Raw genomic sequence first — 19,023 nt, forward strand, 5'->3', positions numbered from 1 at the left:
ACACAGATAAATGTGTTACTGCCGGCGGTCTTATTGGGCCAATATGCCAATGCTCTTCCACCATGATGAAGTCCAGATCATAAAGGTTCAAACACTCCCTATTTGTTAGGAGGGTCCAATGTCTGCCTGTTGGGACCCCCAATAATCAGCTGTATTCTATGGGGGAGATTTATCAAACATGCTGTAAAGTGAAACTGGCTCAGTTGCCCCTAGCAACCAATCAGATTCCACCTCTTATTTTCCAAAGAGTCTGTGAGGAATGAAAGGTAGAATCTGATTGGTTGCTAGGGGCAACTGAGCCAGTTTCACTTTACACTTCTGGCAACAGCATATCTCCACAGGTAACACAACACGTAAAACCCCAACATACCCGATTCTTCTTCTTACCAAAACCCGTATTGAGTCCGATGACCCCCAAACATTTTGGATAGCAGGCTGGTACTGCATATTTGGCCAAATTTATGTGACATATGACAGGATTAAAGGTGTAATAGAGAAAAAAAAAATTCTAAATCAGTCGGTGTCAGAAAGTTATACAGATTTGTAAATTACTTCTATTTAAAAAGCTCAACTCTTTTAGTACTTATCAGCTGCTGTATGTCCTGCAGGAAGTGGTGTATTATTTCCAGTCTGACACAGTGCTCTCTGCTGTCACCTCTGCCCATGTCAGAGCAGTAGCAAATACCCATAGAAAACCTCTCCTGCTCTGGATAGTTCCTGACACAGACAGAGGTGGCAGCAGAGAGCACTGTGTCAGACTGGAAAGAATACACCACTTCCTGCAGGGCATACAGCAGCTGATAAGTACTGGAAAAGGAGATTTATTTATTTTTTATAGAAGTAAATTGAAAATCTGTATAACTTTCTATTGGTTATAGTAGTTGTTCTGCTATACCAAAACCTTTCTGTTAATAAATTATACAACAATAATAATAATAATAATAATAATTATTATTATTATTGTATTTATACAATATTATCTCCCAAGTATTATCTTGTCCTGTAAGATCTGAAATGCATTAGTGACTTGCCGGTGTCTATTTGGCTGCAGCATAGACAATCTCTTCTGCAATTTGTCAAGAAGAAGCTAAAATGTGAGGCTGATAGTTTACGGCCGTGAAGATGACACAATGATGATAGTGGCAGGAAGGTGGGCAGCGCTAATTGTACCTATTCTGTCATACTTATAACTGATCTGTCAGCAAATACCGCGCTCTAGCTATCCGCTCACAAGACACAAGGACTATTATGAGGGGTTGAACCGGGATTTTCTATTCTCTATTGTTCGCCTCTCTCCGGCATTACAACATATAACCTCCATTTTAGGGGAGAAGAAGCCGACTCCGAAGGAAAATGACAAACGCTGCTGTGTTCACTCCTGGACTTGTGTGTAATTGAGGGAGGCGGCGGGTAAAATGTGTGTTCTAGAGACAAAGGCCTGGAGGATTTGTATGAGATGCCGAGGCTCATGGCAGGTTGGGTCTTGTTTGGTACAAGGGTTAGAGCCTGTGGAGCGCTACATAGGCTGCACCATGTACTGAGAACCTTACAAGGAGGTTGTACCTGTAGCTCTGTAGCCCTCCAGGATAGCAAAGGACCTTAGAGGGGGCAATGATGAGATCTAGCAGGAGGCAACCCTATATGGAGCCTATCCCTTATTACCAGGTTCTATTATTATGGGATGTTTCACAAATAATGGTTGATATGAAGTCTATTATAAATGGCATTTTTCACCAGATTCTACAGAAAATTAGCTTGAGAAAGGCTGTGTTCTAAGCCGAAACATTGCACATTGGAGTAAACTTCATAACCTCATGCAACCAGAAAAGGAGAAGCTGCTCCCCTATATCTCTATAGCAGACCCTAAGGAGTAGCAGCAGCATAGAATAGAGGACATTATAGAACTGTACTAAACAGTATAAACCGTGGATCCAGCATAGGTGGACATTTATTAAGTCCGGCGTTATTTGCGCCGGGCGTAAAAATGTCCCCGCAGCTCCTACTACGGAGATTTATGTAGAAGCGCATTGCCTCTACATAAATCCTGTGCGCACCAGTGTGTGCACAAGGAAAACTACGTTAGCTCAAAGCTGGCGTAGGTTTCCTTATAATTTTCCTTTGCGAAAAATGATAAATGAAGTCTGTGCCCCCCCGTTTCCTCCCCCTCCACACCCCCTCCCCGCCCCACTGGCGAAGGTGGCGTAAAATGGCCTGAAGCGCATATTTTATTTGCAAAACGGCCATTTGCAAATAAATTAATTCGCATCAGGCCATTTTACGCCACAAAATACAACGTTCTTGTTTGATAATTTTTCCCCCATAATACTCATTATTAGCTCCTGTAGTCTCTGAGTAGTCTGTCTGCCTTTGGCCCTCCTTACCCTCTCCTAGACAGCATGTAACGTGATCTCTCAGTGAAGAAAAAGTGTCCTTCCTCAAGATTACCTTGACACGTTTTTCATAACGAGTGATGAGTTTAGGATGGAGGGAGCAGTGAGTATTGTTCTATTGATTTATTGTTTGTACTACGGCCGAAATAAGACGTGTGAGCCGCCATACGTGTTTTTACCTATATGAACCCATATATATGGATACGTTTTTTCACCGGAAATAGAGGGAACTGGCATCCCATTGGGAATTTAGCAAATATTGGCAAATTCTTTTCACCCACAAGAATCTCTTCCGTACACACATACAGCTTCACAAGGAGGAACAAAACCTTCCAGAAGATAACGTTACCGCCATATCATGGCTCCACACCAGGAGCTGAAATCTAATCATATACATGAGTCATATACTTGTCTGCACTCATAGATATTCGATGCCATTGCTGCAGGAGATGGCAGCTAGTGAGTGGTTAATATTGCCACCTCCCGCAATGGGTTAAAGCATCCCTGTCAATCATCTTTAAATTTGAACTTTAACCCCTTCCTGTTTGAATTGGCGGGTCGTCAGTAAACGGCAGCATCACATTCATCACATGACATTGTCACCGCCGTTGCAAAGCTGAACTTTATATATTGACGATGTAGGATTAAACCCGGGACCGGCTAAGCTTCCATCTCAAGGTTTTTCTTTTTAATTGGAGATAATGTTGTCATATAGTTGCGTAATTCAGAGAGCTCCTTGACAAGCAAAAGCTCCGGCGTCTGGTTAGATCAGAGTTTAAAGTGACACAGAGGCCAATAAATAAGCACCTGTTGTACAGAACGTATCCGACAGCATTCACACTTGGCCGACAAAGAGAAGGAAATGGCTCGGTGAACTATGGTGCTGATTCCCGTTGAAGAGGTCGGGAGTCGAGACAATGACTTCAATGGGTATTCGTGACATCAAGGCGCTGTATGTATTGGCCATGAAAAGATGGAGAATTTAAAAACGGAAATGTTCCCGTTTGGGCCTCAGAGCGGAATGTGACCACCTTTACCATTGAGTTTTAGACATGAAAAGGTTATGAGTATCATTGTCTTCAATGGCGTATGACTTTCAAGAATAATATACTGTATGGGATAATGCGAACAGTATAGAGATAGAGACTGTTGAACGAGCCCTTAAAATGCTTAAAGGGGTTGTCCAGCGAAAATCTTTTTCTTTCAATCAACTGGTGTTGGAAAGTTATATAGATTTGTAATTTACTTCTATTAAAAAATCTTACGTCTTCCCATACTTATTAGCTACTATATGTCATGCAGGAAGTGTTGTTTTATTTTCAGTCTGACACGGTTCTCTCTGCTGCCACCTCTGGCCGAAACAAGAACTGTCCAGAGCAGGAGAGGTTTTCTAAGGGGATTCATATAAAACCGAGACACCTGTCTCGGCCAGAGATGTCAGCAGAGAGCACTGTGTCAGACTGAAAAGAAAACAACATTTCTTGCAGGACATACAGCAGCTGATAAGTATGGGAAGTAAATTACAAATCTATATAGTTTTCTGATATCAGTTGATATCAATGCTCGAATGCTCCACTTCAGTACTACTTAAATCAATAGGCGCATTTAACTAGGTGCTTCCTGATCGGCAAAGCGGAAGTTGCCTGTTTCACCTATTGCATTTTTTTGTTCTGTTTGTATATTTTGTCCCTTGAAGAGATTTTAAGGGGCTCTAGAGTTCTAATGTATCTTGCAGTAACCCGAGCACTTCGAGTATATTGAGTATTATTTAAAAAATCGATTAAAAAGCATCTTTTTTAAACATACACAAAAATGTTTTTCTGAAAAAGATGCATTTTGATCTGTATTTTTGTAATGGAAGTCAATGAAAAAAATGCATCCGTTTTTCCATCCATTTTTTTCGTTCTTTTTTTTTTTTTTTTTTTTAATGGATGAAAAAAACTATTGCAAAAATGTAGTGTGAACCCAGCCTAAGGGAAAGATACACACAGTGATGTCACAGTACAGGAATAATAGCCATAACACAAGCAGTGATGTCACAGTTCAGGCATAATATAAACTGATGTCAAAGCTCAGGAATATTACACTCAGAGATGTCAGTGGAGAAATAATACAAACAATAATGCACAGCACAAAAACCCAAATAATTATATAATTAAAGGGGTACTCCGATGATTTTTTATTTTATTTTTTTCAAATCACAGTGCTCTCTGCTGCCACCTCTGTTCAGAGCAGGAGAGGTTTTCCATAAGGATTTGCTACAGCTCTGGACAGTTCCTGACATGGACAGAGGTGGCAGCAGAGAGCACTGTTTCAGCCAGGAAAGAATACGTCACTTCCTGCAGGACATACAGCAGTTGATAAGTACTGGAAGATTTGAGATTTTTTTTTTTATATATGAGTAATGTACAAATTTGTATAACTTTCTGACACCTGTTGATTTGAAAGAAAAATTTAAAAAAATACCGGCGTGTCCCTTTAAGATTTACAGGAATAAAAACTAATAGTGATTTTATATTGTAGTTATAATATATATAAAATGAGATCACAGTATAGCTCTGAAACAATGCAAAACTGTGCAAAAAAAGGGATAGATAAAACACACAATGGAGCTCCACAGTGTACGGTGGCCCACTTGGTTCAATCCTCAGTACTGGCGCTATCTAACTTGGTTCGTGGATGTTATGTGGCATGTGCCCCACTTTCAGTAACATTAAGTATACTAATATACAAATGTTATTTACTCTAACCCAAGCCTATGCAAACCTCTTACAGGACGCTATTAAAAACTGCACGCTTAACATATTCAGCTGCGCTAAGTAAATCACACAATATATAAAGCGTGGAACCTACACTCAGTCCGTGCCAACATTTTTCATGGCTCCTTTGTGAACGAGAATATTTGGGGTTAGGCAAAGCTATTTTTTGCTTGTCTGCACCCGGCTTCTCCAGACTCTTTATTTGTAATGGTAAACATTATACCATGGGGAATTTTTTTATTTTTTTTTCAAGTTGGCATTGATCGCTTCTCCTGTCTGAAGTAGGTTAAGCCCTAAAATTCCTGGCTTTCTTTCACACAGATAAACAGCCCAACAACCTCTGGTGAAAGGTTCTGCTTAACAAATAACAATACCCAGCTGATCCTCTTTCGGCCTGTCCCAACACGAGTTGCGCGCTAACAATGCCGAGCAGCTATTCACTATTGCTGTAGGCACAATGCTCCCCTCCCACACAGCTGTGTCCTTTCAAGGCACTGTAATGTACTGTACCTGTAAAGGTGGAACAGCCTGCATGGACTCTTTTTTATAAAGACGAGCGTTACTACCGAATCTAGAAGCAGTTAACACTGAAGTGACCATCCACCATCAAGTTTGGTGGTTGTAGCCTTAGGTACTCGTATAGGTACTCCTTAAAATGGACTGTGTTCCCCAAAACTCTGCATAGATCAGTATTCTTAAACCTGTGGCATTTCTGCTGTTACAAATTACCACTCCCACCATGTGCATAATGGGAGTTGTAGCTTTGCAAAAACTGGAGGTCCACAGTTTGGGGAACACTTGTCTATAAAGAAATTAGTCATATTAATTCTAAGTTCTAATGGTCTCTATGGCAACAGACTACAAACTAGCAGCTCGTAGTCTGTTGTTAAGAAGCCGTTGAAAATTTTAACTGTGATGCATATCTTCAACAAGTCTCAGGTCTCAATAAACATTTAGGAAGGTTAGAAAATGTAGTTTCAAATAAGCTAGAAAGCCCCAAGCTAGAGACTATTGTCTTAGTGAGCCTGACTTTATGATTTATTTATAACAAGAGATTTGTCTGGTTGCATTAAAGGATTTATCACGGCATGATAGGAGTTGGTTTGCAAGTGGTAAGTGGCCACAGGTTGTGAAACACAGGTCTATGCTGAGTCCATGAAGGGAAAGTTCAGTCTAGTTTAAAAATGTCACATGTTATTTTAAATTGAGTCTATTAAATAGTCTCCATGACAACAGACTACAAACTGGCAGCTTGTAGTCTGTTACTAAGAGCCAGTAAAATCTGCAATGCATATCTTATGACTGTGGTCTTAAAAAAAACAAAACCTCATGGATGTCGAAACATGCTAGATGTTGAAGTTCATGAAAACTACACACTCAGGCGTCATGACTTGTTTACAACACTAGATTGGTTTGGTTCCATTAAAAGTGCTATCGTAACACTGGATATTCTCTCTTTTTAGGTTTGATTTCTACGACTGAGAAACAGCTAGACCGGGAAAATCGTGAAGAACACATTCTCGAGGTAGGTCCCCAGCTTGTCTATGTTCGAGTTAGCAAAGTCACACATGTCCTTGTACCCATAGGACCCCAAGTATATATTCAAGGGAGTGGTTACAAGTTAAAAATAGAGCTGATTTTGCAACTGGACACCTAATATGAATGAATTTTGTTGCGTTTACCCATAGGTCACAGTGTCAGATAATGGGTCACCTCCTCTCCAGTCCGTCTCGCGCATTGTCATAAAAGTCTTAGACGTGAATGACAATACTCCAACTTTCTCCCAGAAGCTGTTCACTGTACAACTCCCGGAACGCGATGCCTCCTCCGAACCTTCTCCCATCTACAGACTTATAGCTATGGACCGAGATCAAGGAATCAATGGCCAAGTGGCCTACAGTATTGTGGAACAAAATGAAGAAAAATTTACTATAGACCCCAATACAGGTGTCATCTCTTCTGCTGCTCCATTTCCGTCTGGGGAGTATAATATACTAACGGTAAGATCAAGAATTTTGAGACGTATACTGTGGTGTCATGTAGACGTTCCAACCAAATATTGTATTTGAAATAAATTTTGCATGGACCCTAGAATTATCCTTTTGACTGGCAAATACTGTAAAGAACAAAGGCCTCTCGTAAGCTATGGGAGAGTGAATCATTTTATAGCTTGTGGCTGTTACATTTACTATTTTTGAGGAATTGTACAGAATTGGAAATATGTGGCTGTTCCAAAAACAGGGCCACATCTGTCCAAGGGGTTGTGGGCTCAGTTCGCCCATTCACTTTCATGAACCTGAGCTGCAGTAACAGACACAGCCCATTAACATAGAAAAAAAAATTCCAGCAAATCAATGAATTTTTTTTAATTTAAACTTGAATATTTTTGTTAAATTGTCCAGGTAAAGGCTACAGATGGTGGTAATCCCTCTCGATCTTCCACTGTGAGATTACACGTCCAATGGATCAAAAATCCAGGACCTTCGGATGAATCTTTAGCATTTGATGAGCCCCAATTTACCTTTGAAGTCATGGAAACCGATCCTGTGAACCACATGTTGGGTCTGATCAGTACGGAGCCAGTGTACACCCAGTGTTGGTTTGATATAACAGGTAATGTTTGACTTTTGTAACCACTTTCTGAAGAATCAGTGACAATTGCTTTTGGTGGGTTCCATATGCTTAAAGTGCCACTGTCTTTTTTTTTTTTTTTTTTTGCAAAAATCAATAGTACGGGTGATTTTGAGAAACTTTGTGGGTTCATTAGGCAAATATGCATTGTCTGCATTCAAAAAGCCTTTGTCCAGCCCCCCCCCCCCCTTCTCCTTCACTGCTCATTATCAGGAAATCACAACTCTTTTTACATCAGTCGGGCCCTTTGTAATCTATGGAGAGGGGAGGGGGAGGGAGGAGGGAGATGAGTCGCCAGCAGAAAGCAGAGAACAAAGGATTACACAGTGGGAGCTGTATGAAAGCCAGTATTCAGAGGTCAGAGAGGTCAGTGCTGACTGTCAGAGGAAAAAGCCCTGTGATGTAGCTGTAAATTAAAGGCCCTATTCCACGGAACGATTATCGGCCATATTATCGTTCATGTCGGCTGATCATTGCGTCGTTTGTCTTTCAAACATGTTAAACGACAAACGACTCATACAGCAACGATCTGCTGCCGTCGTTTCATGGAATAGGAGCGGCAGCAGACCGCTACTGAATGCTATGGGCTGCCCGGACGATCAAGCGATCACCCAGGCAGCCCCCCCCCCCCCGCAGCTCCCTGTGGCCCCCCCCCCCCTGTACTCACCCGCTCACTGCTGTCGCGTGTAATAGGGCCTTAACAGTTGTCCTGTTTTGGTGCCTCATCTCCCTTAACCCCTCCCCTCTCCATAGACAATCATGAAGACAGGGGGGAGAGCTTCAAACTGCTTTTTCATGATAAAAATGCATTTTTTGGCTAATAAACTCAATTACAAAGTTTATTAAAATTGTCTGTACTATTGATTTCTGCAAAAAAAAATTTAATGACGGTGACACTTTAACCTCTTAAGGACATATGACGTACCGGTACGTCATATGTCCGCACTTGCACTTCAAAGCGGGGCCGCGCGGCGGCCCCGCTTTGAAGTGCCGCGATCCCGGGTCTGATCGCCGTGCCCGCTAATTAGCTAATCGGAGGCAGCTGTCAAAGTTGACAGCTGCCTCCGATTACCGGAGGCAACGTTTCCCTGGTGTCTAGTGGGGGAGATCGCTCCTCCGGGACCTTGTCCCGGAGGAGCGATCTCCGTTACTGATGCCGGCCGGGGACGCGTCCAAGATGGCGCTGTCCTCGGCTCGGCACTCGTTCGTTTTCGGCTGCAGCAGCCGAAAGCAAACGAGTGCCGATCTCATGGATCTCTGCAGCATATCTATGCTGCAGAGATCTCAATGAGAGATCCAAGTGTATATACTAGAAGTCCCCCAGGGGGGCTTCTAGTATATGTGTAAAAAAAAAAAATAAAGTGTTGTTAATAGTAAAAAGCCCCCTCCCCTAATAAAAGTCTGAATCACCCCCCTTTTCCCAGGTTTTAAATAAAAGTAAACAAATAAATAAATAAATAAATAAATAAACATGTTTGGTATCGCCGCGTGCGTAATCGCCCGAACTATTAATTAATCACATTCCTGATCTCGTACGGTAAACGGCGTCAGCGTCAAAAAAAAGTGCAAAATTGCGCATTTTTGGTTGCATCAAATCCAGAAAAATTGAAATAAAAAGCGATCAAAAAGTCGTATATGCGCAATCAAGGTACCGATAGAAAGAACACATCATGGCGCAAAAAATGACACCTCGCACAGCCCCATAGACCAAAGGATAAAAGCGCTATAAGCCTGGGAATGGAGCGATTTTAAGGAACGTATATTGGTTAACAACGGTTTGAATTTTTTACAGGCCATCAGATACAATATAAGTTATACATGTTATATATCGTTTTAATCGTAACAACTTGAGGAACATGCATAACAAGTCAGTTTTACCCCAGGGCGAATGGCGTAAAAACACATTTCCCCCAAATAAAAGAAATGCGTTTTTTTTTTTCAATTTCACCACACTTTGAATTTTTTTCTGGTTTCGCAGTGTACTTTATGCAAACATTCAGCCTGTAATTGCAAAGTACAATTAGTGACGCAAAAAATAAGGGGTCATGTGGGTTTCTAGGTGGAAAAATGCAAGTGCTATGACCTTTTAAACACAAGGAGGAAAAACCGAAAACGTAAAAACGAAAATGGGCCATGTCCTTAAAGGGTTAAAATGGTATATAACCTAAACTTTGCAGTTCATTGATGGTAAAACCATTATAAGAAGTTTGAGGCACACATAAATACAGTATAGGTTCATATATGGCTTTGGGTCCTATATCAGAGATCAAAGCATGGGTAATATTAGTCAGGACCGTGACTACATATGCCCAGGACCGTGACTACATACGACTACTTGCCTGCAATTAGCATACAGCGCGGGACTTCATAAAAGTAAGATCCCAGGCTAATCAAGCAGGGCACGGAGGGTACAGGGGTATGTTTGGGAAGCGTGCTGAGTGATGTACCAGTACGTTTCCTTAGCAGTAGTTGCGTTTTCGGCGTGATTGGTTCCCTTTAAGTTAAAAGTTACTTACAAATTTATATAACTTTCTGGTATCAGTTGATTTGAAAAAAAAATTTCTCTGGAGTACCCCTTTAACTTGCTATGCAAGAATCCTCTAAGGTCTCTATACAAGCATACAACTTAATTAGGCTGCATTCACACTACGTATATTTCAGTCAGTATATGAATATTTCAGTCAGTATATTTCAGTCAGTATTGCAACCAAAACCAGGAGTGGATTAAAAACACAGAAAGGATCTGTTCACACAATGTTGAAATTGAGTGGATGGCCGCCATTTAATGGCAAATATTTGCTGTTATTTTAGAACAACGGCTGTTATATTGAAATAATGGACGTTATTTACTGTTATATGGCGGCCATCCACTCAATTTCAACATTGTGTAAACAGATCCTTTCTGTGTTTTTAATCCACTCCTGGTTTTGATTGCAATACTGATTGAAATATACTGACTGAAATATACGTAGTGTGAACGCAGCCTTAAAGGTGTACACACAGGTATATTTGGTATCATAAGACAACAAAGTATAACAAGATACTGGCAAATAAGAAGCATTGATATCCACACAGTTTTCCTAAAAGTCAGTTTCGGATTGTGATACATTAGACTTCTTTCTATATTAAGCGCAAATAGGAATCATTGTTATTTTCGACTTCTTACCAAGGTGGAAACAGTGACCTAGACTTTGACATCGACAAGAGCACAAGTGGTTTGGTCATTGCACGACCTTTGCAGTCAAGCAGGAAATCATTCTACAACCTCACTGTACAGGTCACAGATGGCTCCCGTACAATAAGCACCCAGGTAATTTTTCATGATGTCACTTTTCATATAGTGGGACACAGTCTTTCGACTTACGACTTCAAGGCACCTTAACTTGAAGATGATATATGTTATTAATCTAATACTGGGCGTACATGTCCAAACACTGATGTCTATGTTCACCGTCCAACCATATCTCGAGTTACGTTCATCTCTAGTCCTTACATTTTTACACCAAGTCCATAGAAATGGTCATATTTTGAAAGACACATGGACTGGAAGTCTTTATCATGTATTTCCCTGATAAGAGTTGGAAATGTGATGGACCAATGTGAATTCCGTAGTTATACTCAATAGTCATCATTCCTAATTCTACATCATTCCTTTCAATTTTTCGATACGTCATCCAAATTTTCTATGTTCTTTTTACACTTTCCACTTCACTAGTACTAGGTCCTGGCCAAGCCCTACAGGAGTACATGCCAACATCTTCAAAAGAAATGAATTATAGATGAAGTCTGTCATCATCCTTGTAATTAATATAATTATCATTGTAGCCAATGGTAGCTAAACAACAAAGGGATCTCCAAGTACAAAGAGGAAGATATGGTGAATTTTAGATCTTCTACCTTGAAGAAGACCTACATCGTAATATGGTTTATTCTGTATCTTTCATAGGTTCACATCAATGTCCTACCAGTGAATCACCACCGTCCAGAGTTTGTACAGGATCACTACACTGTTCAGATTCCTGAGGATGTGCAATTGGGAACCCAAGTCCTGAGAGTTAACGCAACTGATGAAGACAATAGGATCAGCCTGGTCTATACTATACAAGGCAGTGCAGATCCGAGGAGTTCCAAAATGTTCAGGGTGGATTCCAAAACCGGCGCCTTGTACACCACAGAGACGATGGACTATGAGTCAATGCCAATTCACATTCTTACAGTTATGGTATGTACTACTGGGTTGTGGTCCCTTGGGGTCTATAAACTATTAATACAGAGCCACTTTTAATTTCCTTATCTCCTTTGTTGCTATCATTGTACATATAGGACATATCATCAATAAGTTAACGCACAAGAAATAGACTCTAGGGTCTGATAGTTGGCTCCAAAGTCAGCTCCACAGAGACCAATATTGTTATGGACCTTTACGCCCATTATTTTACTTCGTGGGGTTTCCGTCAGGAAACATGGCACAGATCTTATTGGACATGTGCCAAAAATATTACATAGAGTGACAATAATTTGGCAGTATAAATTGGAATACGTCCACCAATATCCTTTATGGAGACATGGAGGCATTTATTTGGCATATAACGCGTACAGTGACATATTCCAACACTTCACAAAACTATTCTACATGGTTTTCCAGGTCAGATCTTGGAGTACAGAAATTTGCTTATACCAAACATTAGGCCATGGGCATAACTACTGTGGTAGAAGTTGCATGGGGGCAAAATACTCGGGAGGCCCATGTCCTCTATGAAAGTAAGTTTAGGTGATGTGCTGTGGATAAGATATATATAGGGAACGCAAAACATTAGAAGACCATTTAATAGAGGAAAGGCCATAATCTTAAAGTTTCTTAAACTTACTTGCTCATGATGGTCAGGGTGAAAAGGGGACACATTTCCAGTTACACCCATACACAAGGGCAGGGAACCTGTCATCATGAAAATACAATCTAAACTATTGGCATTTTGTTATAGGGCAGGAGAAGATGAACTCTGTTCTTTCGATTCTTAAGAGTCCAGTAGGCCGTGTCTCTCAATGACAGGACCTCCCACTGGACTCCTAATTATGGAAAGGGCAGCAATTTCAATCATTAAATGACAAGTTATACTAAATCTTTTACCAGAAATATCTATATCAATTTGCTCAGCATTTTATCACATGATGCCAATGGATCAGACTACATGTACAATGTCATGGGTTCCCTTTACCGTGTTTGACCATAAGACAATGATTATAGCTAGGCTCAGTTTGCTGCCATAGCCCTGTATCAAAATACTGTGACCAATGCAAAATGGTTTGTTTGCCCTCAATACCCCTATCCACTCCCTGGGCGAACCATTGACCATTGGATTTGTATGATCCCAATGGATTTTTACGACCCCAATGGATTTGTATGACCCCAATGGATTTTTACGACCCCAATAGATTTGTATGATCCCAATGGATTTGTACGACACCCGATGGATTTGTACGACCCCAATGGATTTGTATGATCCCAATGGATTTGTATGACCCCAATGGATTTGTATGATCCCAATGGATTTGTATGACCCCAATGGATTTGCATGATCACAATGGATTTCACATAGCTCATTTTAATCCTCTTCTAGGTGCGAGATCAGGAGGCTCAAACCAAACGAAACTTTGTGCGGGTCACAATTCAGATAGAAGACGTCAATGACCATTCACCTCACTTTGTTCAATTTGTATATGAAGGAAGTGTTTCTGACTCATCGACTGTAGGAACTGAGTTGCTCCAAGTATGCGCCACGGATAAGGACCAAGGACTCAATGCTAAGATCCAATATTCCATACAGTCGGGTGAGTGCATGAGCCTACATAGGCTTCTATAATACCTCAGTATAATTGTCAGTACTCTATAAAGTAGGAATCTTCCCACAAATGCACAGAATGATTTAATACAATTGTTTGTCAAACTGGATAGACAGCAACCTTCTACGATTGAGACATAAGAGTTTATTATCAGAAGAATGTGCTGAGAGCAGTATGGTAAGAGGTGTGTAGACTGCTGACTCGACTTTCCTGTCTTGTATTCACTCCTACCATGCCACTGCCATTCTATTATATCCACACGTCACATAGGCAGAGGTTATTGTGCAAGATATATTCATATACAACGCTTAATAATAGGCTTGTGTGTATTTCAGAGTAAGCATAGCATGACTGTGATCTTAGGATGGTGGATCGGTGGAGATCATACCCTCCAGGATCAGCAGAATAAAGAGGCTCATCTGTACAGGATACTGCAGCTCAGTCCTATTTAAGTGCACTGCAGTACCAGGCACAGCCACATTCATATGCATGGTGCTAGTCCTGGGTAATTAATAAAAGGGTCTTGGCTTATACTGCACCCATAGTCCAACATGGCCCATACTGGACTTCCATGTGGTACCTCTGTTTTTATAGGGTATATAGGGTTTTTTCCCATATTATTTATATCGATAACATGAGAAAAATTGTAGCAGACACCCAGTATTTGCTATATTGCACCAGTAGCTTGTAAGAGAGAATACAGTGCCTTCTGAAGGTTTCATGTAACTATGGATGTGAGTGATACAGAATAACAATGGCTCCTTCTGCTGCCATAAAGCCAAGGGCATGAGTCTTGAAGGGATTTGCCTACAAAAGTTATCCAATATTTACAGGAAAAGGGACACCTAGTTGACTGGGGGTCCAACCACAGGGACCCCCACCAATTTCAAAAACAGAGATTATCTTATCCATGAATGAATGGCGCCAATCAGTTTTTCATTTATACTCTATGGTGCTTCCAAACCTTGCCAAGGTTCGGAAGCCCCATAGAGAGAAAATAAAGTGCCAGACATGCATGTGTACTGCTATTAAATTTGTAGGACAATTGACATATCTCCTATCCTGTGAATAAGGATAACTTTTCATGTTAAATAATAAGGGTGAGCTGCAATTCCAGGAGCTTACAGGAGCAAGAGTGGCGCTATTAAAAAAATTATTTTTTTTAAAAAAAGCTTATTTTTGTAAAAAAAAAAAATTTACCCAGAATATTTATGACTATATTTTGTTTTTGCTGGACAGGTAACAGTGAAAGATACTTTACTATCGATGCTTCTTCTGGCATGATCACCCTTGCAAAAGCACTGGAGCAATCTTCAAAGAGCCAGTTTTTGCTGACAATCCTTGCAGTAGATCAAGGCACACCGCAACTTCAGGACGTAGCCACAGTCAACCTGCAGGTCAAATCATCTGATGCGTCGCCGCCCAAATTTATCTCTACAGAACATGTGGTAGAGATAAGCGAATTATTGCCTATTGGATCTTTTGTCACTATGGTGTCTGCAACCAGTTGCTCCTCCATCAATTACGACATCAAAGAAGGCAACAAGGAAGGGGTCTTCTACATCAATTGCTATTCAGGAATAATAACTACTCAAAAAAAGTTGGATTTCGAAACAACTTCATCTTACCAGCTCAAAATACGCAGTTACAGCTCCCTTGGATTTTATAGCGACGTGACTGTATTTATCTATGTCATTGATGAGAATGATAACAAGCCCATTTTCTCAAAAACATCCTACTTGGGTCAAGTCAGCGAAGATGCCCCAGTTGGTAGCATGGTGACCAATCTTGACCTCACTCCTCTGATCATTCAAGCTACCGATAACGATACAGAATCAAATGCTTTGTTGACTTACCAAATCCTAGACCCGGAAATACTGAAATACTTTAAGATCAACCCAAATATGGGGACAATATTCACGGCGGGAGAACTTGATTATGAGGACACCACACAGTTTTCTTTCTATGTACATGTATGCGACTCGGGAAATCCAAGTTTGTATGCCTCTCAGCCAGCCAAGGTTATCATCCAGGTCATTGACGTCAACGACTTCCCACCTAAATTTTTACAAGACGTATATGAACTGAATGTATTCCTACCAACTTATAACCATATGCAGCTTCTCACCTTGTCGGCTGAAGATAAAGATTCCAAGGTGGTGTACGGCATCTCAGAAGGAAACACAGATGACCTATTCTTAATTGATCCCAACAATGGTCTTCTTGTTGTAAATGACTCTTCCCTCTTGAGTTCTTACCGTGAACTCTCCATTAAAGCATGGGATGGGATGTTCCAAGATATCGCAACAGTAAAGATTAATGTCACCGGAATACAAAAAAGCAACCTGAACTTTGATCAACCATTTTATACAGTCAATATTACTGAAAATGATCCTCGTGTCTTGGATTTAAACTTGGTAGATGTGGTGGGAATCCAACTAAATGAACCCATTCATTTTTCCATTCTTACCTATACAGATCATTTTAACATAAGTGAATCTTCTGGACTTCTCCAGACTAAAGGCTTGGGATTTGACAGAGAGTATCAAGACAAATATGATGTGGTAGTAGAAGTTAAAGATGGTAGAAATCCACCTCGAGTGTCTCAAAGTAAGGTTGAGGTGTATGTAGAAGATGTCAATGACAATGCTCCAGTATTCATCAACACCCCATATTACGTATCGGTGGAGGATGACCTAGAACCTGGAGATGTTATTTTCCAGGTGTCTGCTATAGATAAAGACATTGGGAGAAACAGTGATCTGACGTACCAATTGAAAGATGATTTCAAATATTTTCGGATTGATCCTTCACTTGGAGACATTATTCTGAAACAACCCTTTGACTATGAAGCCTTAAATCAATACGTTCTTAAGGTCATTGTCAGAGATAATGGTAAAACCGCATTGCAAGCTGAAGAAGAAGTGGTCATCATTGTCAGAAACAAATCTAACCCAATATTTCAAAGTCTTTACTATAGGGTGACTGTGCCAGAAAATGTACCAGCTTATACCCCCATTCTGCACATCCAAGCTCGGAGCCCAGAGGGTTTCCGTGTGATTTACAATATTGTTGAGAATGAAGCCCTTAGTCTATTTAGCATTGATTTTAAGACAGGGTCCTTAAGTGTTTCAGGGCAATTGGACTATGAGACCAAACCAAGTCATCTTATCACTGTCAGAGCTACCGACGCAGCCTTGGGTTACTTTTCAGAGTCAAAAGTCTTAGTTAATGTGGAAGATGTTAATGACCACTCACCCGTCTTCTCACAGTCTGTCTACAATGGCCACATCATGGAAAAACTACCCCCTTACAAAGCTGTGATTCAACTTTTAGCTTCAGACCAAGACTCAGGGAAAAACCAAGAGGTCTCATATCACATTATGGGAAATGACACAGAAGGAATTCATGAATTCTTCCATATCAACTCCAAAACTGGTGAAATCTCCACCACTCAAGAGTTGGATTACGAAACCACCCGTCAGTTCCAGATGAAAGTGAGGGCTACAGATAATGGAGTTCCTCCTCTGTACTCTGATGCTCTGGTTATCATAAATGTTACTGACGTGAATGACAACCCTCCAAAATTCAGGCAAGAGCAGTATGAAGCCAATGTAAGTGAATTGGCCAACTGCGGACATATTGTTGTAAAAGTCCAAGCTCTTGACATGGATAATATTGATGCAGGAAAGCTGGAGTATCTGATCCTTTCCGGCAATCACCATCGACATTTCACCATAAACAAGGCATCTGGTGTTATATCCCTTTCTAACCTGTGTAGGAGTAGCTTAAATTTGTCTTACCATTTACAAGTCTCGGCCTCAGATGGTGTTTATCGGGATATTGTCCCAGTATATATCAATATCACCCATGCGAATAAACATACCCCATCTTTCCAACAGGAAGTGTATGAGGTGGAACTCGCTGAAAATGCTGAAATAGGGACAACAGTAGTGGAGGTACAAGCAACTGATCCTGATGATGGACCTTATGGGACAGTGAATTACACAATGATCAACAAACTGGCTTTGGAAATGTTTTCCATAGATAATAACGGACGTATAGCAACTTTGAGAAAATTAGATCGGGAGAACGCAACGGAAAGATTCATTACTATTAAAATCATGGCCACAGATGGAGGAGGAAGAGCCTCATTCTGCTTAGTCAAAATAATTCTGACAGATGAGAATGACAACGCTCCGGTGTTCATAGCCAATGAGTACATGCTATCTGTCCAATCTAACCTTAGTAAAGGAACCCCGATCATTCAGGTGGTTGCGTATGACGCCGATGAAGGGCAAAATGCTGACGTCACATATTCTATAGATAAATATGATGAAGATCTTGTTCAGATTAATCCATACAATGGGACTATCATAGCAAAGAAAAGTCTTTTTGGATTAGAAAACAAAGATATAAGTTTTACCGTTATAGCAAAGGATGGGGCACCACCCAACTGGAGCTCGCTGGTACCCGTTTATCTTCATATTGTGCCAACAGAGGTGGTTTTGCCAAAATTTACAGAACCCTTGTACAGTTTTTCCGCACCTGAAGATCTGCCCACAGGATCTGAAGTGGGTTTGGTGAAAGCAACAGCTGCAGAACCCGTCATCTACAGCCTGGTGGAGGGAACAACCCCGGAAAGTAACAAAGATGGAGTGTTTAGCTTAGATAAGCACACAGGAGCAGTGATTATGAAGAAGGGAGTGGACCATGAGACAACCAAATGGTACCATATAGATGTTCAGGCCAATTGTCCTCACTTGGGGAAAGAGTTGGTGAGCTTAGTCTCGGTGAGCATCCAAGTGAAGGACATCAATGACAATCAACCTGTTTTCGAAGCAGATCTTTACAGAGCTTCACTAATGGAAAATATGCCTGCAGGAACAACCGTCATACAGGTGACTGCCAATGATCAGGATACAGGCTATGATGGGATAGTAGTTTACAGCCTGAAAGGAGATAACAATGCAATCCATACATTATTTACCATCGATACCGACAATGGCTGGATCACAACTCTTAAGGAACTTGACTGCGAGAATCAAGAGGTCTACCGTTTCTATGTGGTGGCGTCAGATCAAGGCAAAAAAATACGTCTTTCTTCAGAAGCTCTAGTGGAGGTAGTAGTTACTGATGATAATGACAACCCGCCAAGGTTCACCTCTCAGGTCTACCGGGGATCTGTAGCCGAAAACAGCCAACCAGGACAAGTCATAACAACCATTAAGACATGGGACAATGACGTGGCGGAAAGCAACAGGAAAGTTACATGTTACATAACAGGTGAGCTACTGAGACCTTGTAAATAATAGCTGTCCTTCATAGTCTACACACAGTATATCACTTGTAATTTTAAAATGAAATGCCCGTATGAATAGTAAACGTGGATCGTAATGTTC

The 19,023-nt window shown here is 40.8% G+C and overlaps 1 protein-coding gene across 2 annotated transcripts in view; it reads left to right on the plus strand.

Moving 5' to 3' along the window:
* The window catches only part of FAT2 (FAT atypical cadherin 2), a 74,639-nt gene that overhangs the window by 39,632 nt on the left and 15,984 nt on the right, over positions 1–19,023 (plus strand). For both annotated transcript variants that reach the window (XM_069969106.1, XM_069969107.1), the window contains exons 4-10: positions 6,613–6,674; positions 6,838–7,149; positions 7,552–7,762; positions 10,951–11,090; positions 11,727–12,002; positions 13,399–13,609; positions 14,861–18,907. In XM_069969106.1, coding sequence (XP_069825207.1) covers positions 6,613–6,674; positions 6,838–7,149; positions 7,552–7,762; positions 10,951–11,090; positions 11,727–12,002; positions 13,399–13,609; positions 14,861–18,907 — 5,259 coding nt within the window. The remainder of the gene's footprint in view (positions 1–6,612; positions 6,675–6,837; positions 7,150–7,551; positions 7,763–10,950; positions 11,091–11,726; positions 12,003–13,398; positions 13,610–14,860; positions 18,908–19,023) is intronic.

The sequence above is a fragment of the Dendropsophus ebraccatus genome, chromosome 1 (assembly GCF_027789765.1).
Source record: "Dendropsophus ebraccatus isolate aDenEbr1 chromosome 1, aDenEbr1.pat, whole genome shotgun sequence".
In the NCBI taxonomy this organism is placed as follows: domain Eukaryota; kingdom Metazoa; phylum Chordata; class Amphibia; order Anura; family Hylidae; genus Dendropsophus; species Dendropsophus ebraccatus.